General features: G+C 35.0%; 1 protein-coding gene across 6 annotated transcripts in view; it reads right to left on the reverse strand.

The window, feature by feature from the left end:
* LOC106174726 (myosin-VIIa) overlaps nt 1-25,121 on the reverse strand; it is a 74,208-nt gene that overhangs the window by 30,335 nt on the left and 18,752 nt on the right. For 5 of the 6 annotated variants that reach the window (XM_086997032.1, XM_086997033.1, XM_086997034.1 and 2 more), the window contains exons 3-27: nt 24,698-24,817; nt 21,733-21,879; nt 18,186-18,370; nt 17,600-17,721; nt 17,109-17,251; nt 16,667-16,780; nt 16,080-16,091; nt 12,720-12,873; nt 12,288-12,364; nt 11,877-11,997; nt 11,415-11,550; nt 10,873-11,083; nt 10,495-10,630; nt 9,966-10,072; nt 9,466-9,603; nt 8,906-9,154; nt 8,077-8,256; nt 6,280-6,375; nt 5,686-5,808; nt 5,233-5,340; nt 2,476-2,607; nt 2,215-2,289; nt 1,598-1,894; nt 854-1,173; nt 382-499 (exon numbers count right to left, since the gene is read on the reverse strand). In XM_086997032.1, the coding sequence (XP_086853158.1) occupies nt 382-499; nt 854-1,173; nt 1,598-1,894; nt 2,215-2,289; nt 2,476-2,607; nt 5,233-5,340; nt 5,686-5,808; nt 6,280-6,375; nt 8,077-8,256; nt 8,906-9,154; nt 9,466-9,603; nt 9,966-10,072; nt 10,495-10,630; nt 10,873-11,083; nt 11,415-11,550; nt 11,877-11,997; nt 12,288-12,364; nt 12,720-12,873; nt 16,080-16,091; nt 16,667-16,780; nt 17,109-17,251; nt 17,600-17,721; nt 18,186-18,370; nt 21,733-21,879; nt 24,698-24,817 (3,621 nt within the window). The remainder of the gene's footprint in view (nt 1-381; nt 500-853; nt 1,174-1,597; nt 1,895-2,214; nt 2,290-2,475; nt 2,608-5,232; nt 5,341-5,685; nt 5,809-6,279; nt 6,376-8,076; nt 8,257-8,905; nt 9,155-9,465; nt 9,604-9,965; nt 10,073-10,494; nt 10,631-10,872; nt 11,084-11,414; nt 11,551-11,876; nt 11,998-12,287; nt 12,365-12,719; nt 12,874-16,079; nt 16,092-16,666; nt 16,781-17,108; nt 17,252-17,599; nt 17,722-18,185; nt 18,371-21,732; nt 21,880-24,697; nt 24,818-25,121) is intronic. The other variant, XM_086997036.1, reaches the window with a different exon arrangement.

The following is a 25,121-nucleotide window of genomic DNA, read 5'->3' on the forward strand; positions in this document are numbered from 1 at the left end:
AATAAATATATGCTAAGTTAGGGTCTATTTTGATGAATCAGAGTTGCCATGTGTGTCTATGCTGGCCTCTAGAAAAATTGCATGCTTGAGGGACTAAGCAACAGTTTTAAGTATTACAGTTATAAATTCAAAAATATCTGTATAGCTCAACGCTATTTTCCTAGGAGGGTCTTCTGATATCATTAGACAAAATTCACCCAAACAGAACACATACAACTAACTTAGCCTACAGATTTATTCCCAACCAACACTTTTACACTTTATAATACTCACTAAACCAGAACACTTGTACAACTGAAAGTTACCTAAATAAACTATCATTACAGTAATCTGATTTATTTACACAATATTCACTACAATAGACCTAGTACATGTTATTACCTTGTCTGATGGGGCAAAGCATCCCACACACAGTGACAGCAGTATCCATCCTCTGGCATGACTGCTCTTGCTGGGGTTCTGGCTGAGCTGTTTACAGATCTGACTGTAGATCTCATCTCTGGAAACAATCAGGAATGGAATTAAAACATAATATGAAAATATCACATGCAGCTATATTGTTTTATATAAAACACTATCATCCCTGGTGTTTTAAACTAATTAGCCATCTTTGTTCCTATTGTGATGTACATACTTCATATTTTGAAAAAAAAAAAAAAAAATGAAGGACACTTGATAGGATTAAGAAGTTGGTCCTTTATGACTTCGACTTATATTTTCACTAAAGGCGCAACAATGCCTTTCTGCTAAAACAAGACCCTTCCAATTAAAAATTACAGCAATGGCAATGACACAGATAGACATAGTGATCAGTATATATACAGACACACAGTGTCTGGACTTAAATTCCTACCTTAATTCTGGTCTCAGAATACCATGCCCAATAATGAAATGCAGCTTCTCCAAGTTTGAGGTAGGCCTGTCATCCAACAATGCATTGCCACTGCCCTGGTACTCGCCATCCCGCAGACGATTCGCTACTTCTTCCGTGATCTTGGACTTCTTTTTCAAGGTCAGAGACACGAGTTTCTTTCTCATGCTTCGTTTTCCTACTTTGGTAGGAATGGGTTCTTTTTCCAGTTCGACTCCCATTCTCTGAGCGTCTTCCAAGTCTTTCTTGTTGAATTTTCTTCCCAGGGTGGAGTAGATCTTAGTCATGACTGGGGTGGTGTCCTAAATAAAAACAAAACAGTTGATTATAAAAAAATGTATTAGACAAAACATGAGCTTAAATTAAAAAATAATAAGAAATAAATAAATAAATAAATAAATAAATAAATAAATAAATAATAATAATAAAAACAGCCTTAACTAACTTTGCTTTAAATAACAGATGGAAAACTTCATTTTTTAATTAATATATAGTACATCATTTAAATATTACCCAATGTCCACTTGAATAAAAACATTCATGCAACTTAAGGCAATCACTTATAAAATGTGAAAATAAATGGAAACAGTTCTCTTCTTTTTTGTAAAAATAAGAAAAAAATTCACAATATTTCAAAATTTAAACCAGAATATTCTGTAATAATTCTGGGAAAATCCCCACAGTGAGGTTTGCATAACCCAACTGGCTGTCACACAACAGACCTACCCTTGAATCAGCCAGTGATGTGTGGTACTTCGGCTCTGGTAAATCTCCCATGAAGCGCAGGATAGTAATCCAGACTGCGAGAGCCGCCAGCTGATCCCCTTCGTTCTTCAACTGTAACAGCGATAACTTCAGTGCACGGCGAATGTACGTGTGCGTAGCATTTCCTTGGAAGTAAGTCGCAGCAAACTTGGCAAATTTATACTCCGAGAGGTCTTCTTGCTCAAACTCTGCGTGGGGGAGGTCAGATATGTCCCAGCCATTTTCAGCAATTGCTCTGCGACGAGACTCTTCAAAGTCCTGGAAAGGGGGAAGAAAAAAATGGTTTTTATAAAACCATGACATACTGAAATATTTTTTATGTATTTGAGAACAATAATAATTCCATTTTAATTTAGAAATTAAGGTTATATCATTCAAATATCATTTGACTTTAATTGCTGTTTTAATGAAGTAAAATAATTATAAATCACATTATTATCTTTCCATGGAGAAACAATTATTTGATTTATTATGCCCAATGTTGCCTAAATGATAGAGTCCAAATTTTAATCTGAAAATGTACAACAGTCATAATTATAATAATAATAATAATAATTAAAAAATAATAATAATAGTACCTTGAAGCCCTCAGGAGCATTCCCCTCTCCAGAAGAGTCCGTCTGTGCATCTATGAAGCCAAACATCTGGTCCACCTGGGAGAACAAGGACACAGTTAAAATATCAACAAAACAATACAAAAGGGTAGAAATTAAAAAAACTGTTATTATAATATTACAAAAACATCATCAAAAATTGCCAATAAGAGTTAACATGATAGTTTGATGGTTGGCGTACGGTTGTGACTTTTTCTGCTCAAGCACGTTTCAAAGATATCTCACCATCTTGGAATCATCCACTGGCTCATTCTTCCTTCTCTCCGCTTCTTCAATCATGAACTTTTTCTTTTCCTTCTCTTCCCTCTCGTGACGCTCCTCCTCATGGACCTCCATCTCTATGCGCGAAAGACGTTCCTACAAGTAAACAAGGTAAACTTGATTCAAATAAAGTCCAGATGTATAATACTTGTTTCTTTTCTATCCAAAATGTTTTGGTAGCACACTTATTAATCAAACTGAATTAACTTGGTTCAACTGATGTATAATTTCAGATGATGCCATTTTCTTGTCATTTAAGTAATACTACTTTCATCAGCCAGGGCTCGACATTAAGGGTGGCCCACTGGCCCTGGGCCACTGAAAACCAACCTAGGGCCATTGAATCACTTGGGTCACTGGCCCAAAGAGCAAGTAAAATGTCATGTGCCAAATAACCCTTGCAATATTTACCAACGTCTCGGGCCAGTATTGAAAAAAGTTAGTGTCAAGCCCTGTCAGCGCAAGTTTAATAGGGACAAAATTCAGCTATGTATTAAGGCACAAAAACTTATTATTTCAAATATAAACCACATATAGAAAAGGCCTGCAATGAAAACTCACATCATAAAAAAAATCAAAATTATAAAAACAGATATCTTATATTAAAATACCATAACAGACTTCTGATTTGGATAGCCTGACATTGTATCAAGCTGTTGGACAACCAGAAACATATGTGGCCATATGAATATTACAGCAATATGGATTTTCACAAAACAACAGAATATTTCAACATGACATTAAAACTTTGTCACCAATACGGTATATAATACTCATTAAATATTATCCTTATGCAACATATAAATATCTAAAGTAAAGCCATATCTCAGTTAATTTTCAAACATTTCAATTTACAGAAGACCTTGCGTGTCACATACACTGGGAATGGAAATTTGTTTGACCTGCACAAAGAATTAAATTAGGCAAAGTTCGTATTAATTAAAAATAATACCAATGAACAAGTCCGTTCCATGCAAATAAGACCTAACATAATAATAATTTAGTAACAGGTTTTGAGTTGATATGTGGATTTTATTCTATGTGATAAACACTAGATAACTGTGAGACCCATTCTCATATTTAAAATAAACACTGTACAGCTTTGAACAGATTTACCTTCATGATTTTGCTATTTTAATACTGTCAATGGCCCCCATTTAAAAGCATTTGTTTAATCTTTTTAACACAAAACTATTTGTCAATGACTAAAAAGAGAAAACACCATTTTTTTTCTCCTAATTACCAACCTCTAAAGTCATGGCAGGAACCACCATGTACCTCCTTACTGGCAGCCATGATATCTTTCTAGATAATTCTTTTGTGCTAGTTTCCAAATAATTATTTGGTAAAGATTCCAGGGAATCGCTAAGATCCTCTTCTGAATTTGTTGGAGACATTTCCATCTTGTCATTTGGAAGAGATTCCACAGTGTTATTCGGAAAAGATTCCTCGGAGTCATTTTGTATTTCGTCTCCAGAAGAGGAGAAGTCATCCTCCATCTTGGTGACTGTGTCAATATTATATCAAATACTCCAATGCCGGCCCCACCCACCAATGAGAAATATTCAAGTCCATCTTTTTCCACAGCTCTTAGGTCATCTTCTAATGTATGTGCAGACTTTTTAGTCAAATTTTGTTTGAAAGTTACTCCCTAAACATTCCATCATGGAATGCACTATCTGTTACAAATATGTCACTTCATGTCCTGCTCTTCATGTTGCCATTAAAAAAAAAATTAAAATATTCTCTCAAAAATATTCTCTCTCTCAGTAAAAGAAAGATGTTCCATCTGCTTCAAAATCTGTCCGTTTCATGGCTGCCACTCAACGGTTACCATGGCAACAGCTGTTTGAGGTCATTATTATGATGTTTTAAGGTTACTAACACACATACACCCAAGGTCAGTGAAGTCTTTTTTTTTTTTTTTAATTATACAAAATTCCATTCTACAAGATGTTGCACACAGAAACATTGCTTACATTGTTTCCTATCAAAATACAAGTAACTGATGATTTATAACCCTTATAATTACTTTATAAAGGGTGATTTTAAATATATTTTTCTATCTTCAAGATGCTACATTTCCAAAGGTTATTCATTTTTGTAATGTATTAAATAACCAAACTTTGCCGTAAGTTTCTAAGCTTCATTCTGGTGGTCCCATTTGAACTGTGTGACATTTATTATTAAAAAAAAAAAAAAAATGTCCCTTACACGATGCACACTATATTTCATGAGGCAAATAACCTTTAAAAAATGATTCACTCCTTACATATTTCCTATGTGCATAACCCAATAACTGCAAACTTATTTTATGCAAAATTGTCCCTTTATAACTTTAATATTGAATAAATAAATAAATAAATAAATAACAATGTGGACTTATTACATTAAGTATAACACTTATCATTACATGAAAAACGTATACAGAATGAATAAATGACAACAATATATAAAGGTACTCTCATTTCTGTAACTTTGCAACAACATTATATATAACCCTGGCAGTCTGTTGGATGTCAGATTCTCCTTTATATCACTTGCAAACTTTTGCACTGTGTGAGTTTCTTTTTTAATTCTGTTTTCTAAGAAATAAATCCTTGCTTAAATGCAGTTTTTTAAAATTTAGCAAATCTTTGTTAGTCTTATTCTTTAACTAATAATAAAGAAAGACCTATTATTTAACTCATAATAAACAAACAAACAAACAAAATTATTTACCTTGTGCAATCTCTCAGCCTCCTGCTTGGCCTTCTTGGCGTTCATTTGTTTCCTCAGTTTCTCTTCCTCCATCTTCCTGATGCGCTCTGCTTCCAGACGTTTTTGTCTCTGAAAGAGAAACAAATCAACAGTACAGATAAATGTTTTGGAAGAGAAAGACACTTCAAATATGTCAAAAATACGAGTTCTGTGAGATGGAAAATAGATAATACCTTCAAGTTGCTCCATATATGTATCATATAAAATACAAGAAACAATTTTGATGAGCCTTCAATTAATGTGTAAGATGGTCATAAAACTAAAAACCCATTGCACAAAAATGAAATTTGACAAGCCTTTTTTAATAGTATTATCTGAAACTAAATCAGACTAGTCAGATTCCATGAGAGGATAACTGCTTAAAATTAGTATCCAATCTCTTATTTCAATTTTTTATTTAAAAAAATCTCTTACCTCCATTTTCAGTCTCCTGTACTTCCTCCTGGCTATTATCTTCCTGACTCCAGCCTGAATGGTGACCACTGCCCACAAACGCTTGTTGTATCTCTTCCTCGCCAGATGACCACGGCAGTAACGCTGGAACAAGACAAAAAAGTTTGGTTTTACTTTCAATTTTGAAGTGGATTTATTCAGATATAAGTTTCATATCATGAATTAAAATATGAATAGTCAAATGAAGAGGTTTGAAAAACTACTGTAAAATTTCACAATAATAATTTTTAAAAATCAGACACAGCTAAGCTTAGCTCAGAACAATGTACATCTGAACTAAGTAACTGCAAGACATAGCGCCATTTTTATCAGTGGCAAAGTTGACACGATACTGTTCAACGCCTTAAATGTGATCATTATGAAAATATAAAAATTTAACACATATTATCATACTAAACAAAGAAATCTGATAAAAAAAAAAATTCAAGAGATTAAACACAGTTTTTAACTTATAAGGCATAGCATTTCAAAGAAAAAATTATTTCTGTTCAACACATAACCTGGATACAACTGACTGTCAGAAAAAAAATTTCTTTTAATTTTATAGCCACTGACCTGGAAGCTGATCATCATGGCGCGGAGTGCGCTGAATCTAGCAGTAAGAATCCTAGACCTGTACAAAGCTTGTAGACGCATGTAGCCATTGCGCATCTGGAAATCAATCAAACGGTACAATTAGCAAAGTATTGGAATAAAAACTGATCATTTTCACCCAGATTTAATCTTATAAATAATGATTATCCATAAATCTGAAGCAAAATCACCATCCTATGTCGACTTTGTTGGTAAAAATATTCCTTATTCTTTTTAATCTGACAAAGAAAAAGATGTATTTTTAACCAATAAAATATTTATTTTTCACCTACTAGTAAACTTATTTCAAATCCGCATCTCATTTAATTCTACTATTAAAGCATCTTAAATATACTATGATCTACTATTAATTCAAACAACATGGCCAGTTTCGTCTCAGTCACATAAAAAATTAACAAAAAATAAACCTTGTGATCAAAATTAACAGATAAATAAATAATTAAACAATCAATGATTTCTCATTTAGTTTACCACAATGTATGTCACTTAACAAACAGCCATTATTTCAAATCCCAGACTTTTACCAAATAAAAAAACTAACCAGGCTGTAATGAATCTCCCTATCCCATGGCATGTCTTAACTCCTCTCTGACTACTAGTACTTGTAAAACAGAGACTGACTGGCAACAACTGACTGGTCCAATGTTTTTACCCTCCTACGACTACAAACTCTCTTATCTGGGTGTGACCTTTTCACATATGAATGCGACTATAATCAGCAAGTGAAATCCTCCGTTTCTAATTTCTCTTAACCTCTATGTCAAGCTCTTCATTTGGATAAAAAAAAAGCAGAAATGTTGATGGTGAAGAGGTAACGGAAAAGGGAAAAGTTGGGATTATAAGGGGTGCGGTTATAGGGAAACAGGCTTCCGATCTTTTTTTAATGTGATTAATCCACATCATCATAACTTCTCACCATGAGTTTGAGAGACTCGGACTGCATTCATATTCACACATTGTATACGCTACTGAGAGATTATCGCTGAAGTGCTAGCAGTAGAATCAGCTAAATTGTCTGACACACCTCCCGGTGCAGCTAGGGGGTAATTAACTATTGGGTGCTAATCAATGCATTGATTCCAATGATTGCACTATAGGGAGAATTACCCCACAGAGTTGGACCGACCCAGCTGGTACGATGTGTGAATCTGAATGCGCCCTTACTAATACACAGACCTGATAGACCTAAGCTATAAATAACCCCCCACCTTACACTTGACTGACAGGAAGGGTGTGTTGTCAAATCATTCCAACTGACATACAGCTATCACCAGTCAATACAGGTATGTATTAAATAATCATTATGAAATTTAAACAATGTCATATCCGCTGCCGTCACTGCCCAACCATGGCATGAATACTCAAGGTCAGGTTTTAATAGACCTCACGTGAGAAAATGATCTCCCAGGACGAAAGACTAACAAGGCTGCATCAGGGTATCGGCATTTTAAATTAGGAAGAAATGAATTGTTGGCTTAATGACAAGGGGTCTGGGGTTGCTCCAATCAGGAAAACTGCTAAGAAAAAAACCCAATTAACTGGGATTTCTGATTTAAATCAGTAGAACATCCTGTCTGTGTTACCTCATAAGTCCAGGATGGTATTTTATTTTTATGGGGGCACATTTCTTTTTGTTTCCTTCATTTTTTAATATATATTAATTTTATTTGTACATCAGTCTTTGGGTGCAAATTTATTTTAGTACTGAGTCTCCTTTGTCTATCTAGTTATTTTCACACCTATTTAAAACCAACTTACTGCCAAGTATCTCTTCCTCTGTGCGTACCCTCTCCAGATTTTCTGAATGATAACTGAGCCCGATTTCATCTTTAAGAAACGCCGTCTGCAGTGCCAGCCACGAATACATTTCTGTATGATCAGGATCTTCTGTCCCAGCACTAGCTCCCTCTCTTGTTCCAGTTTGACATCTTGGGCATCCTTTAGAACAGATAAATAAATAAATAAAATAATGGTGTTTTGGTTTTTTTAGGTTTTACATCACATCATTATTTCTTGCATTTTAGTGGTGCATCCATAAGAACATTACACGTTTGCATTTAAAATACATATTAGTTAATAAATAAATAAATAAATAAATAAATAAATAAACAATGGTTTTTGATTATAAGGTTCTGCATTTACTTTTACTAGCATTTAATGAAATTGTTAATCAAATTCATTTAACATTTCATGCAAGTGAATACTTCTGCTGCTGCCCTGTGAAAAAATGTTCCCATCTTAATGGAATAAACACTCAATAAAATACAATTTTAATGTGTGCCTATTTACAAATCTTATCAATAAATCAATAATAATGTTGTTCATATGATGATTGTTGTAATAAATCAGGAGTCGGTGACTCATAATACGTCTGTCTGTATTTGTATATATATCAAATTCACATTTTCATTAGGATGATAAAGGTAGGGGATTTTGGCTGGAATTCTGACTAAAGACGCTTGCAAAAAACTCTAGAGAGGGCATTGATTGGAATGGGAGTGAATTTTACGGACTGGGGTAGCTCAAAATATCATTCTGATACCAAAATACCATTTTAAGTACCATGAGCAAAAAAACGACACAGTACCTTCAAGAAAACTTTTCTCTTTCCCAGCTGATAATCAACTTTTCCTAGAATAACTTGGCAGATTTTCATTGAAGCTGCCTTGCAGTCTGGGTTTTTATGTGGTGGTAAAATCCCCGGAACAAGGAAACGATAACGATCTACGAAGTTGGCGAAGGTATGCCTGATGGGATAGCCAGCCCTTCGAATACGGATGGTCTCCATCATACCAGAGTACCTCAGCTGTCGCACGCACAGCTCGCGATCAAATAACTGGAAAGTAAAATATATTATAAATAACAGTGTTTTGAAAACTGAACTATACAGGATTAAATAATACTTTATCAAAGTTGACACTAATTGACACGTAGTGTACTGCCATTCAGTGAAAAGTCGGAAAATATGGCATGTGGTCCACCACCACCCATCCCACCACCAAACACGCATAAATGCGCGCACGCACACACACACACGCACAGGGTTTTTGTTGCAGATCTACATGGATCTCAAATATGACATTTTGGACTCCCAAAAGTCGAAATCCACCTTCAGTTGGAAATTTTTCATCCCTGATTATTACATACCATTGGTTTCTTGAACTCATTTGGCTTGATGCAGCGTACAAAGAATGGCTGACAAGCTCCCAGGGTCTTCATCAGGAGTTCTAGGGAGCGTTTGAACTGAGAGCCAAGGGTGGGGCTCCTCTTTCTAGTGTCTGGGCCCTGAAGATGGATAGAATAAAAAAACACATAAGGACATCATCCATACTTTTTTTGAATGCTAGTGACACCTATACTTCTGTGGATAAAAAAGATTATCTGCTTTCAAACTGATAAAAGATTTTTAGAAACCTGCAGAAACACAGACTTCGTAGAAATTTAAAGCATTGACTTGTCAAACTGCATAATCCCATGTAGCTTTGGATGTAAAAAGTATAAATAAATAAATAAATAAATAAATAAATAAATTAAAATGCTACGTACTAACACTCAAATTTTATTTTGATATGAATATGAAAATATTTTTAGAGAAAATTCTTTTGAAATAATCAATCAAGAGAAATATCAAAAACTGTTTTACCCACCATATGCATATCTTTGTAGAATAAATTCTTGAGAAACTTAAATTGTGATGTCTCTATCAAGTGGATCAAATCTGGACTAAAAGTGTCCCTGTTCTTCTCTAGGAAACCTGAAAAAAAAAGTTAATTGAAAATAAATCAAATTAGACTGGCATCCATTTAACATATTTTGTCATGAATAATTCTGCCATTAATAAAAGAAATATCCTTATAATTTCAGTCAGCAGAATGGCACTTAATAAAGAGATTTTAAACTTTTTATCATGGACATCACTCATACAAAAACTATAATGGAAAGATTACTGTTGATTGACTAGCTGAAATCTTAGGAATAAATACAGAATCTATATTGGCATAGTATGGCAATGACCAATTTGTGCAAAAAATTACAAAATGTTTGTTCAAACATGCTCGTTTAGTGATTTTTTATCTCTTTATTTATTTATTTTTTTTTTTTTTTTTTTGGGGAGGGGGGTGGCACACAGATGGACTGGCCACACAAATGTCACAGTACACCATATCAAATTCTCACCATTGATGCTATAGAAGACAACACCAGCAAAATGGTTCAGTCCAAACATTGGGTTCACCTCTGCCCTGGGTCTTAGGTAGTGGACGTTCTTGCCATGTTGTCTGTGCAGCTTTTCCAGGAGAGAGCGATCAGAGCCCTGGAAGAAAGGGTAGATGGTAAGAAATGGTGAAATGGGATCACAGATTCTTTTTTTTTACTTTAAACAGTGAAATTTACAACTTTTACAACGAAAATAATATATAGCTACATTAGGACACTTGTATTTCAAAGCCAGAGAGGACTGAAATCAGCTCAGAGTTAACTCTTTTACTTTAAAAAGTGAACTTTACAATAATAATAATATATATATATATATTTTTTTTTTTACAAATACAATACCTTAGGAAACTTGGACTCCTCATCCACCAAGGCCAGAATGCTCATGGGTTTGACTGCCAACAGATCCAGAATTTCCTGGTTATCCACAAACTCAATGTGCTGCCAGTTGATGCCCTCCATGTTGTATTCTTCCTGCTCTAGCTTGAAGATGTGGCGCACAAAGAACTGCTGCAGGTTCTCGTTGGCAAAGTTGATGCAGAGCTGCTCAAAGCTGAAAAGTGGATCGTTACAATGAAAATAAGGTTATTCTATCATAAAGTAGACCTAATTTTGGGTCTGAGAAATTTAGATCAATTATGGAGATATAGCGATTTTGTAAAACGCGTCCTAACAAGATGACCCAAAACTTGGCCCATTTCTGTTCAAGATAGCTATTCACTTCAATAGTACTGGTTACAAAACAGGTGCAGTATTTCATTTCACTTGTCCATTTCCAATTTATCTTGTGTTTCCTTGAACAACAATATTGGTCTAAAATTCAGAGCAATTTTCAGACTTAAAAAAAAAACAGGGTCCTTGATTCAGGCTCAAGTCCTACCCACCTATTCTTATCAAAGAGCTCAAACCCGAAGATGTCCAGCACTCCTATAGAGGTCCTCTCATGTCTGTCTAGATTCTTCTTATAGATGGCAGCATTGATCTTCTCCACAATGAAGACAAACATGCGCCCATAGATACCTTTGGAGAAAGAAAAATATACAGAGTATATTATCACAAAACACAATGGTAAAATTTGTTGAGGCAAAACTTTCTGACAAAAAATTTTAATACTTAAATTACAGAAAGAAGGTGAACTAAAGGCTCATACCAGCATATAAAATTTTCAATACAAGGTTAACAAAAATTTATAGTATAACCTCCAATTCAAAAATAACCAAATTCCGGATAATTTTTTTAAAAACTGTTATGATAAAAAGCTTGTGCTTTGGGGCTCAGTATAAGACCCACTAGAATGACCATCAAAATTGTTGATATTATTACTTATGACTATCATTCTTCCAAACCTTTCACAAAGGCGTCCCTGACGTCCAGCGAGTTCTGGACATTCATGCTGGAGATGACCGACTCTCCCTGGGCAAAGATGGTCCTGGTGGTCAAGGCGTCCACCAAGTTTTGAGGTGCCACCTGTAGTTTAGGGGAGAAGCAAAGGGGGAGATGAAAATTACGAACTGTTCATTGTAATTATCATGATGATGCTTATAAAAAGTATTTTGTACATGCATGAATGTTAAAAACATTATTTGAAAATCAAAATAAAACACTCTATAAATAGTATATTTTATAGCAAAAATTAATAATAATAATAATAATAATAATAATAATAATAATAATAATAATAATAATAATAATACAGGGCAGAGTTTTTGTTTGTAAATGCTACATTATTCCTGCCAAAGTGCCTCCCAATCTCTCACCCCCAACATCTTAGCTGCTCTCTTGGCACAGTTCAGGTCCATGATTTCTGAGGCGTCCATGTTGTTGATCTGTGCCTCTGAAGAATAGCAGAAAATAGTTTCACATTATCATTTACAATTACACCTATATCTCTTGAATATAAGCTTATAATTTGAAATGGGGTTCCAAGAATTTAGTATAATTTTAGCATTCCTTATTGTTGCTGCACTTTCTTTTAAAATACCATATAGCAAATTTTCTGATTGTGCCCACATTACATGGCAAATTTAATAGGACTTAAATGTTAGTAGGCTTTGCTAAAAAATTACAAAATTATAATAAGTAGTTATGCCAAAAACATTTTCTTAACACGCTGTGAGAGGGCTTCTACTCTAAAGAATTATAGACTACACCACTTACAGGGTATTACATTCTATGTCTATTATTCTTACCTTGGTATTTTAAATTGCCCAGATGTAGAAGGGCTGCCAGAATTTTAAGAATGTCAAAGATTTCCGAATCTTCGAACATCAAAACTTTCATAGCCGAACGAATATCTGCAAAATCCTTGGCGTCATCGTGACCTTCACAATGAATGTCTCCTCCCTAAGAAAACAAAAGATGCGAAAGATTTATGAAAATGCTGTTAATTCTCACTCTAAGCATCTTTGCACAAATTTCAAAATGCTTTTCTGGCAGGCACTTTGTGGGATGATCTCTCATTGGCAGATTTTCATCCAATCAAAATGATGGAAATGAAGTTTGTGCAACATGCTCAGTTAACAAATGGCTTTATTACCATAGGGATGGACACAAAATATATATATATATATAAAACAACAATGACACCATCATTCTGACACTGACAATCAATCCTGTTAGCAGGTGCATTTTGTTAATAGCTGCAATTGTTCTCTCTATTCATACTGTTTGATACATGTATAAAGGCACTTCTTTAGTTAATCTCTAATTGAAAAGTTACAGGATGAAGCAATGTAAAATAAAAAATGTAAATCTGATAGATAAGAAGCTGTCTACAACATAAGTACAAATAACACGTTTCCAGTATATGGAATTAAGATATATATGGGATAAATACTGTGATTTTTGGACATTCAATGTTCCTGACGTTTCATTAACTTATAATGATAAAGCACAGAAAAAAAAAATTCTGTCCATCAGCAAGCAGTGAATAAGCAGTGAAACTATAAGATGTAATATTATATTCATACACATGGTACTCTGCAAACCATGCTAAAACATTTTCCAGAAACATTAATTTTCAAAGATAAATCTTGTACGTTATAATCGAAATAAATTTGAAAGATATTCTCATTCCCTCATGAAATGTACAAACCAACAAATTATAAGGAAAACAACTTACACTTTTTAGAAAATATCTTAGACCTTTTTTCGACTAATTTGAAACATGGTTTGCAGGAGGCCAAAGGCCAACAATCAGATCTCGTTCATCAAAAACCTATTAGCAACACAGGACACCATGAAATAAATTTATATCAAGAACTCCTCATTCAATAAATTCTGCCTTAATTGCCATCCCTCATACCACTGCATCCTTTATATATAGTTTACTAAATCTAATTCAATCCTCACACCTTCAAGCTTAGTACTGGTTAGTTCTCAAATTTCCCCAATGTTAGCCCATCATTTCAGGTTAAACTTTGCCACCATTTCCTGTTTACAAAAGAACGGTTCCCCTTACCAACTCAAAATTGACAAACTTGCCTTAATGTGAGGTGTATAAATTAATAAAGCCCAGATGTTTTCTTTGCTATAAATGTTCACTTCTTCAATATAAACAAAAATGCAATAAGGCTTAACAACAAATGCATCTGCCAAAGTTAAATAGGCTACCTAACTTATTAATTTCTTTTATAGCAACGCCATAAGCTTTGCACCAAAAATGACTGTAGTGAAGCTCTTGTAAAAGCCACTCACAAAAATATGCTAAAGCTATGTAAGAATTCTGTAAGCCATGGCATGGTTAAAAAAAACTTTATTTGGGGGAGGGGGGCAGGGTTAGATGGAGGGGGTTCATGTTTTGTATTGATCTTTGTCAAAAAATAATAGGTTGAAAACGAACCATGGAGTAAGGCAGCCTCCAATGCAATGGAAAATGATAAAGCAAAACAGCACAACATATCATGGCCAAAAAGATATCTAGTTACAAAAACATTAGTTTCTTAACTAAAGCTACCTTTGAATGACCCTCAATAACATAATGATTAATTTCAAACTTCTTCCCCTGATTCTAATCTAATTAACATCATTAATTTTCTCCCGTTATGTCTGAATCCGCACACACAAAATTTAAACAAATTCAGAGTATCTGACACTCTGATAGTGTCCGTGTCATTCGAAATAAGAGTTTATAATGCACTCTCTGACCCCATCCAAACCTTGCCCATGTCATGTCCAATGTAGCACATGTTCCAACAGATAGCTACACAGAGAAATGCTACTCTGGTAACAGCTTGAAGAAGCAGACAGCCCTAATTTCAGTGTGTCACAGCTGGTTTCTTATGAGAAGATGATCTTTTTAACTGTCTCAAGATCAGGACCATGACCTGGTTAATGCCATTAAGTCTGTGAGCACCGAATAGTTTTTCTATTCTTCAAACTTTATTCCTTTCCAAAACATTCTGACTAGTCCATTCTTGGTCATTTGCTGTTATTTGCAATGGTGTAAGAAGACTTAAACCCCAATTTATCTGCCTTTGTTGTGTTCATTGTCTGCTAACAATAACTGATGCTGTGAAAGGTTTCCATACAGCAAAAATGCATGTTGTACTTTCATGACTACTCTATCAATAAAGTGAAATAATAGGGACATTCAATTTACTAATTGGAAAAATGAAATGGAGTGCATGTTCAAGCAACTTGCATTGCAAACTTAACATAACTGCAACAGTAATATGGTTTTGCATTTGACAACAACCAAATGAAAACGCAAGTATAGTGGAAAATAGGCCATGCAAGTAGCATTCCAAATTTCAAACAATGAAATTGCCAAAAATTAAAATCAAGAGAAGAATTTTCTGAATTGTGCAACTCCTATCTTAAAATCAGTGCAAACGGAGAGTCCATTCATGACAGTTCTTACATCTTCAGGCCATCACATCATCAAATGATATCTGAGTGAGGAGTGAGCTGCTGCAGTTCAAAATTCATAAGGTGTTTCATCAAGCTTCAAGCAAGTGAGCTTTATATTTCATCATGCATATCAGGGTTCCCACTATGACCAACCATGCCATGAGTATGCATATTTGACCTAATTTCATCTATTTTCTACTGTGACCTCATAAAAATTAAGACTTGCCCCTGGAAACCAATGGGAAACCCTGAATATGGACAATGAAGGTTAGGATCACGGCTGAAAAATATGACATGGAATCAACGACGGAAGTTGATATGAATCGACTTTCTGTGCAAAAAATATGTAAAAAAAAATATGTAAAAAAAAAAAAAAAAAAATACATACATACACGTAAAGATCTAAATTTTAAATTCTTTATTTTATCAGCCATGATCAATTATATTAGTGTTATACGTGAGCACTGGTGCATTAGATAAGTACCATTCTTCAACTCATATCATAACATTCAACGCAATCATTAGTACACGGTATCCCCAACGAACACCTAACTCATTTGAGCAAACGCAATTCCACACACTATCAGGGTCCAGCCATGCAATACATCACCATATATGGGCAAATAGGTCAAAGGGTAAAGTTCAAAGTTCAAAGGGTAAGAATATAGGTCAAAGAAGTAGCATCAGCCTGTTGTTACCTTGGATGGGTCCTTGAAGAAAAGAAGAAAGTGATTGGTCATTAACTAGGGCAATGTTATGTGCAGCTGTAAGACGCGCTGTGCAAAAATAGTGATCAAAGGTCAACTACTTTGAGACGGAATAAAAAAGTTAAAGTTTTTCAAAGATAATGTGCAATTAATTTTACTTTGTTATTTTATTGTTTTGTAGACAAGTAAGTTAAAATTTACAGGCAATGAAAAAGCTAAAAGAAAAATTATTAAGCAAACTAGGAACTTCTGTGAAATGCAAATATCAACAAATTCATTTAGGCTTCAGATTTGGACACCTGAAAAGGAAATTTGTGATAAAAAAAACAAACAAAACTACAACAAATCTCTACTCATAGACAAATTAAAAAAGATAAACTGCTTCTCCTATAAATTCTCTTTTGGAACTTTTTCATAAAGATTTCCAGAATAGAATCTGATTCTATAATTCTCTACATAAATGGAGTTGGATCAACAAAAATTTCAAATGTTTTAAGATTCCAGAGAGTTACCACAATTTGTGCAATCTAATATAAAACAAAGCAAACTGTTAAGTCCCAATGACAGTTTCAAGTTACCTGAACCAAGTAATAGTAGTGTGTGGCATCCTTTAGCTCCAACTCTGCCATTTGCTGTTTGGTCATGCCTGCCAGCATGCAGTAGAATATGTGGTAGTTCCTTTCATCATGGGCCTGGAAGGTCAAGGTGAAGGTCAAGTAAGGTTAAGGTCAACATGAGGTTAAGGTCAACATGACAAGGCGAAAGTCAATAGAAAAAACTTATGGTCAATACAAAAAAAAAAAAAAAAAAAAAAAAAAGTTATGATCAAATAAAATTGAAGTAAGCTTGTTAAGAAAAAAAAAAACTGCCACATTCTCAAGTTACAATGGTATGGATAACAATCTCAAGCAGATATTTCTTCGGCAAAAATACATAAATAAAAAATAAATAATAATAAAGGAATACCAAAAATAACAACTTCATTTAAAAAATAATCATTACTACAGTCCTGTTGTTCACCTGATTGACAATCCTAGATTTCTCCAGTAAATACTGTTCTATCTTAGCACCTTCTATAGAGCCTTTGCTGTTGAAGTGAATGTCTATGTACTTGCCAAAGCGACTAGAGTTGTCGTTACGTATTGTCTTGGCATTTCCAAAGGCTGCAAGGATAAATTATGATTTGATTTAGTGTCTTTCTATCATAATGACATATATATGTTGCTACTTGTAAAGTCAGGCATATTTTCTTTTGTAAAACCTAGATCAGACATCACTTATATATATCCTTCTGTTCATTGCATTTGTTTCAAAATTCTGTTGTTTTTTTTTCAACACAAAATTTATAGCAATAATTATTATTATGATAATTACACAATGGCAATTAACTGCCATTTCTTGCTATCAGTAATTCAGATAAAGTCTTTCAAGCACCAACCATTTCTAAAAATGTAAGTGTACATGTACATGCATGCGTGTTCACATTCCCACCTATGCTATGAGTAAAATACCTTCCATAATAGGGTTAGCCTCCAGAATCTGTTGCTCTATCCAGGAGTGCTGCCCACTGACTGCAGCCAGAAACTGAAGAATTAGCTTGGTACTCTCTGTTTTACCAGCGCCAGACTCTCCACTGGAATAGTTACAATATGCATTGTTTTAATTATCTATATTTTAAATTTTTGATTTTTTTGTGAGAACATATTTGAGGGAAAGGTTTGATGAGGATCAGGTGGGAGAGGGAGGAGAGAGTAAAAGATATTGGAGAAAAATATCAAAAATGACCCCAATGAATCAAATGGACATGATATGTTATCAATCCTTAATTCCCTTTTTTTCTTCTATTCAGTAAAGAACTTCCTGTTGAACACTCAGTAACTTTGATAATTACTTTAATCAACAGCTTACATTCCTTTTTTTTCTGACAAAATTATTCACCATAACTTTTGTATTTTGCACCATATGGTACTATAATGGCAAAAAAACATTCTTTCTTTCCTTTTTAATCAATTACTTATTTTGTCTATTTCTCTCTCTCTCTCTCTCTCTCTCTCTCTCTCTCTCTGTGTGTGTGTGTGCATGCGTGTGTGTTCTCACCTGATAATCACACACTGGTCATGCCTATATCTCATCATACTGTGGTAAGCATTGTCTCCTATAGCAAATATATGTGGTGGCAGTTCTCCTATCTTCCTGTCCCTGTATGCCTTGATCTGTTCACTGTGGTAGATAGGGAGCACCTGGTATGGGTTTACAGCTACCAGGATGGAACCTGTGTATGTCTGTAGAGAGAAATGAGATTTCTGTATAGTATTAGCATTATAATATTAGATGAATATATGTTGGAATTTTAGAAGCACCTGGTTGGGGTTCACTGCCACCACGAAAGAACCTGTGTATGGCTGGAGAGAGAAATAGTATTTCTGTGTACTTTTACTATTAGAATGCATAATTATATTGATTGGAATCAAGGAAACAATTTGATGCCATAAGATGGAATCTTGTGTCAGCATGCAGTGATTGCGAAAGAGATTGAAAACTTACCAGACATGTGGGCTGGAGCAAATTAAATTTTGTCAGCCCACACCTTTTTTTATCGGCCCACAACAAAATAATCAAGCTGTATATTTTCACTTCATTTTTGATGAATATTATTGTCTGGCATTTTAAATTGTTGCTTTTTAATTTTCAGGCCAGATGTAATAGGATGTTTAAAGGTTTAAGTTTAAACGTCTTTCATTTTGGTTGCTTTCTGGCATTTAATTAAGTTTTATCCTTTTTACATCTGGGTTGCCTATCTTAATTTCTAATCTTTTAACACAAGATCATGTATCCTTTGTAAATTTTATTCCAATTTTTGACTTAAATTAAAACATAAGTCATAGTGAAGTGGAGCTTCCAACTTTTGTAACGTTTTTTAGATTTTCACTCTTGGAAAAATTCTTGTCTGTTAGCAGGGATTGTCCTGGGTCAAAATCTGGTCGGGCCATTTTGGCCCACTTGGTCAAAAAAAGTGTGCCATTTTTTAAAAATGTGTGCCGTGAATTATTTAAAGAAAATTCATTGTATTTCAATATTTTTTTATATGATTAAAATCATGCAATGAAAAAAGGCTTAATGCTACTACTGTGAAGTCCTAAATAATTGTAGTGTGTGGAAAAATCTTCCAAAATAAACATATTGTCTGAAAAATTGTACAGTACTTAATGGAAAAATCTTCAGAATTGATAATTGCACTATGCCAAATAATTGCACTACATGGAAAAGGTAGACAAATCCCATTTTTATTGTAAAATTTCATCAGATTATATATCACAAACACTGATCCCAGTAGCTGAATCACAATATAATAACACCAAGCTCATGCTCTTATCCACTTATGCCAATTAGGATAAGACAAAGTGGTTCAATTGTCTCAAGTATATGGTACAACATCAATGTACAGCATTACTGGTGTGATTGTGTATCAGATAGATATCAAGGTTATCAAAACCATGAAATTTAATAATCTCAAGCACTGGCTAAAGCATCATTATGCAACATTACTGCTGGAATTGTACATCTCAGAACTGGGTCTGGGTTTTAGCCAGCAATGTCAATGGTGGATTTTTTTTCTGGATAAAAGTAGACCTTTCACCAAGAAACTTTCCGTAACTTCCCTGTAAGTAGATCACTTGTACCCAGAGTGGACCTTTTCATGTCAAAATGGGTTGTTTTTCATCCCCCCCCCCCCCCCCCCCTGCACCCAGACTGGACTCAATGACCCGGTCAGTGAAATGACCCTGGGACCACACCCCCTTCCGTGACCAGTCTGGACCCAGTCATTAAGTCACCTGCCACTGCCCCGGGGTCACATCTCTTGGTCAGTTGGTACCAGGGCACCTGACCTCTGTACTAGTAATTATATATCACACCGTATGGTCTCAGAGGTGAGAGTACTGGTTATCAAGACTTGACTGCACTTATAAAGCTTGGCTGCATTTTAAGTATATTGTAAATGTGCATTCTATTCTCCTTTCAAGCAATATTTCTTCATTTATAATCATAAGAACAAGTCTGCAATGTAATTATCTTTTATGTGTTATATTAATGAACCCACATATTCCTGGTCATAAAAAGTACACTTGATCAAGTGCTCAAATCTGTACACGTAAAATTGTATTCAAGGACAAATCCAATTATATAAAACCATGTAGAAATCAATTCTCTATAATACCAGATATAAAATGTCCACGTATCATGTTGCCCTGAGGAGAACAACAATGTTCACAGGATATAATAAATCAGCCCCAGGGGTTATAGACAATGAAATAGGCGGGGAGAGGAGGAAGGGGAGGGGAAGGGGAGGGATGTAGTGATTTGTGGGTGGAGAAGGGGTGGGGGGGACATGGGATATTAATTGGTATTATGGGCAATGGAGGGGGGGGAGGTGAATGGGGAGGGACGGGGGAGGGCAGGGGTTGGATATAGTGACATATGGGAGAGGGAGAGGGAGGGGCACAAGACTGAAATTGGTGATATGGGTAACTGAAGGGTAGGGGAAAAAGTGGAGGGAAAGGGGGGGAGGCAGGAGCAATCTATAACACCACTGAATATTCTCTTCAATTTCACTTTTGAGGAGGAATATTATTCTGAAATTATGCAGTTAATTTTTAGTGGGTGGGACTAAGTGTTTTCATACAACACAAATATCTATATCAAATATATCCTTATCATTGAGACAGTCAATCAAATCCAGCAGTCAGTTCATTCTCTCCAGGCATTTAGTGCAAGCCTGATGAATGACATCCAACCAGATGGTTATTCTATGCAGTCATTACAACCATCTTATTAAATATTAATCTGAATTTTTCTACACACCAAAAGATATCCAGGGCATCTGCAGCGAAGACCTAAATAGTTATCCCCGTTAATATCATTCTGCATGGGCAAATACATCCTTATGGTGAATATCTATTATCTATTAGTGCTGAATATAATCTTTGTGTTGAACTCAGCAGAGCATGATAAAGCTGTTGCTCCTAAGTAATCTTCTATATATGTTTAAGCAATGTGCCTTTGTAGGAAGACTGGGGAATCCTTGAAATTCTATACACCTGAATTCACAAGTAGAAAGGACAGAAATTCCTTTCTATTCTAACAAGGCAAAAAAAAGGGAAAGATATCAAATTTTCTAGCAAAATGAAAAAAAGAACCATCCTCTTTAAAGAGCTATAATGCTGTAAAAGGTGAATTTTTTAGTTCATAATAAAAAATACCTCTTCCTTACATTTTTCAACATTTAATAAGCCAGTTCCACACTGAACAATAAGCTTTCTTAGATCTGCACTAATCAACCCATTCTTGTGGCTTCAAAACAGAAACCATTTAAAACTGCACTGTGTACCTTTTTGCATGCTGAAACACTTTAAATGCTTTGGCTGTCTTAAAAGTTGTCAAACCTTGTTCACATTAAATTGGCAATAGTGTAGATTTGAGACATGATTTTGGGTTATAAGAAAAAAGTAGGAAGAAATAGCTTGGTGGCCTTACTGCAGAAATATAGAAAACCAACAAGAAAAAAAAAACATCAAACATTCAATTTGAACTGAAACAAATTGTCATATTAAAAGTAATGGGAACCACAGTTGAAATGCATACTTACATATATCATATTTTGCTGATATCTTGTGAACAGGTTTCTGAGAATGGCCTCTTCGTGAAGGTCACCAAGGGCAATCATGTCTTCAACGCCTTCCACCGATGTCGCGTGCATGTGGCGGACTTTCTGTCCTGCTTTAATCCAGTGTTCCTAATAAGATAATGCGATAATTGTCAATTAAGTATGAAGTAATAAAATTAATTTTTAGAGTTGCACTACATGCCTGATACACACATTGGGTTTAGATGCACGTATTCATTAAACCTAAGAATTAAGTTATTACTACACAGTTTGCAAAGTTGAGAAATTTTTATTTTACTATTTCACTCCCTTACAAGGAACTATCACTGATTCACAACAATTTTATTCTGTTATCTTGTGCCAGGCATGCTAAAATATACAAATCCGTTGTTTCATGCTACAGAGTATGTACAACTTGGGGATATTCTAGGACTGAAAAAATATTCCCTGAATTTTCCAGAAACCCATCCTTGATACCAACCCAAGTTTCCCTGAATTTCATACGGGTGCAAATCCTGCACCTCTGCATGCAGCCGTGCTTGGAGTCGTACTCAAACAAACATGGCGCAAAAAGTTCCTTTTCTTTGGATTTCCGCGGTTTTGGCAGAGGGGGTTTCCCATGGGGTCCCGGCTGCCAGTCCATTGGCATGCGAAACATGGTGAAGCGAGGGTTTCAGCTGACTTCAAGATGAAAGCTAGTGGGTAAATACTATACTGGACAAGACAGGAAGTTGAATGGGGAATGTTTTGTCTTTTGGCCACCAATAATGGTATCTACTAGTACATGGCCCAAACATTTCATGAAAACTGAACAACTGTTTCCCCAGTTCTGTGGGCAGGGGTGGGGGTGTTTTTAATAAATGTCTGCTGTGAATCAAAATTTGGTCTAAGATTTATTCCATTTGTCAGGGTTCACTTATTTTTAAGATGAGAACTCTCCCCTTTGAAATACTAGTAGTTGGCTACAAGCCTGCTGCCCCTTTTATTTGGCAAGGGCTCTAGTAAAATTTCAAGGACTCTGGTAAAATTTCACTGCATAGATCCTTCTAGACCATATGTGACATATTAGTTTGGTATAAAAACATCCAAGGCAATCTCAGATAAAGGCAAATAATCTCAGTCTTGAACTAGGTAAAGTCACTGTTTAAATTATTTTCAGAGAGTTAATTCTTTCTTGAAGGGTGCTGAATGAATTCCTAAACTACGATGGATAGAGGTTGACATAAATTGTATGCACATCCATCCTGCATAACTTCTGTTAAAATGGTGACCAAATTTGAGAAACTGCTATAATTCCTCTGCTAGAATTCCTCTGACGTTGCCTCTTCCAGCTTTCCTGGTAGATAAGAATTCTTCAGAATGAGATCCTGGGATAAATTTTCTTCTAAAAGCTTACACTCCAAGAAATCCTGCTGAAATAGTTCATCCTTATGTTAACAGTATCCAAACTGTTTCTAAACCAATTGCCCTCAGACTTTTGGGATTACAAGTACATCCAAGAAAAAAAAGTCTCTTGACTTCTTCTAACAGCTTCCAGTTCAAGTTCTTAGGAAAGAGTGACCTCTCTCCGTTGCACAAAATATATATTCCAAGTAATCTTGTTTGGGACTGCCCCAGGAGAGCGAGAAAAAGCGATTGCCATGGAAACGAATTTGGAGATTGCATGTCCCCCACCAGCTTCGTTCTAGCTGGTGACTGTAGTCAAGAAACTAGCACTTTGGATAACAGCGGATATTAATTAACATTCCGGAACTTGGGGGAATTCAACAAGTATCTACAGTTTTTTAATCACACCTTGGCAATCACCATTTGGAGATACACTGGGCCATGCAAGTGAATGAATCTATTCCTAATTTTATTTTTTTTTACTGAGAGAAAAAACTGCCATGAAGTATATACAGATCTTTGTGATACTTTTAACATCATGGCTACATTGGAGTTGACAAGTCCAACCTTTAATCTGAATGATACCGAATCATTTCACAGAAATTGCCTTTAAACTTGATGGGACTTAGCAACCTATGGAAATTTAAGGTATACAAACTTTGGATTGAAACAACGTCGGGTTGTGTGTGTTTTACCAACATTTTATGATGAAAGTATTCAGTTTAAGGATGCAAGGGGACACCTACTCAACAGGTAGGTAAATTATCTGTTCTTGTTTTAACATGCAACATATAGAGTACCGATAATTCCGAGAATAATATCTTCATCATTCAAGTGATGAAATAATGTGAACAGTAGAGAAGCCTCAAGCATATCAATAAGTTCCAGGTACCCGACACATATTATAATGTTTGGCCAGTGGCTTTATCTCCCCTCTCTCCAAACCCACTCAAATCAAAACTAAATAATGAGTTTTTAAGTGTCTTGAGTAATTTTTAAGGTCATTACAGACTAGTTGATATTACAGCCATAACTCTTCCAAGAACAGCAATTAAATCTGTAAGCACTGATGCCCTCTGCTGCCCTTTAATGGAGAATGCTGCGTAAGTTGTCACCCTGGTTGACAAATGTCACCTGTATCACCAAGTTGACATCCGCCTAGGTACAAGTGAGTGGAGAGCAAACTGCTTGTAATTAGGTCTTGTAGCTTGGTATCTCCTCTCCTTTTACCATATGAGCATTTTTTTTCTTTTGCTCTAAGGTTTTAATTACGCTTGTAAGTAAGGTCTGGTTTAAAGCAAGCAGCATGGTTGATGAGGCAAACAAACATTAGTCAGGTTCGAGCCTTTTTAACTACCAAAAAGTCCGAAAATTAGCCAATAGTCTGAAAAATCTCACAACTGCCAATGATACATGTATTTTAGATCCCAAAAAGCCAGAAATCTGCCGATGGTTGGAAATATCTCATCCCTGACTAGTAACATACCTCTTCTTTAAAAACTAAGAGTGAATTCAAAAACAAAAACCATTTCTTCACTGTCAACAAAACCGTTGCCCTCACCTTGCCATCGTCGTCCACGACGCAAATCTTCCCCGAGTCTGAAATGCGTACAACTGCCCCCACCGCCACCTCAAACTCCCCTTTGGTCTTAGGGTCTGGGTCCAACCAGATATGGTCTCCCTGGGGAGAATAATAATAATAATAATAATAATAATAATAATAATAATTTACTCAACAGGTAGGTACTAGTAAATTATCTGTTCTTGTTTTAACATGCAACATATAGAGTTCCAATAATTCCAAGAATAATAATTAGGGTCTGGGTCCAACCAGATATGGTCCCCCTGGGGAGAATAATAATAATAATAATAATAATAATAATAATAATAATAATAGTAACAAATACAACAAGTATTAATTATACTAATTTTTTTAGCTAGCACTAAATGCGCTTACTAGAAAATTCATAGGCTCTAGAACTATT

The sequence above is a fragment of the Lingula anatina genome, chromosome 10 (genome assembly GCF_051362555.1).
Source record: "Lingula anatina isolate TDL-2025a chromosome 10, LinAna3.0, whole genome shotgun sequence".
NCBI classification, from domain to species: Eukaryota; Metazoa; Brachiopoda; class Lingulata; order Lingulida; family Lingulidae; genus Lingula; species Lingula anatina.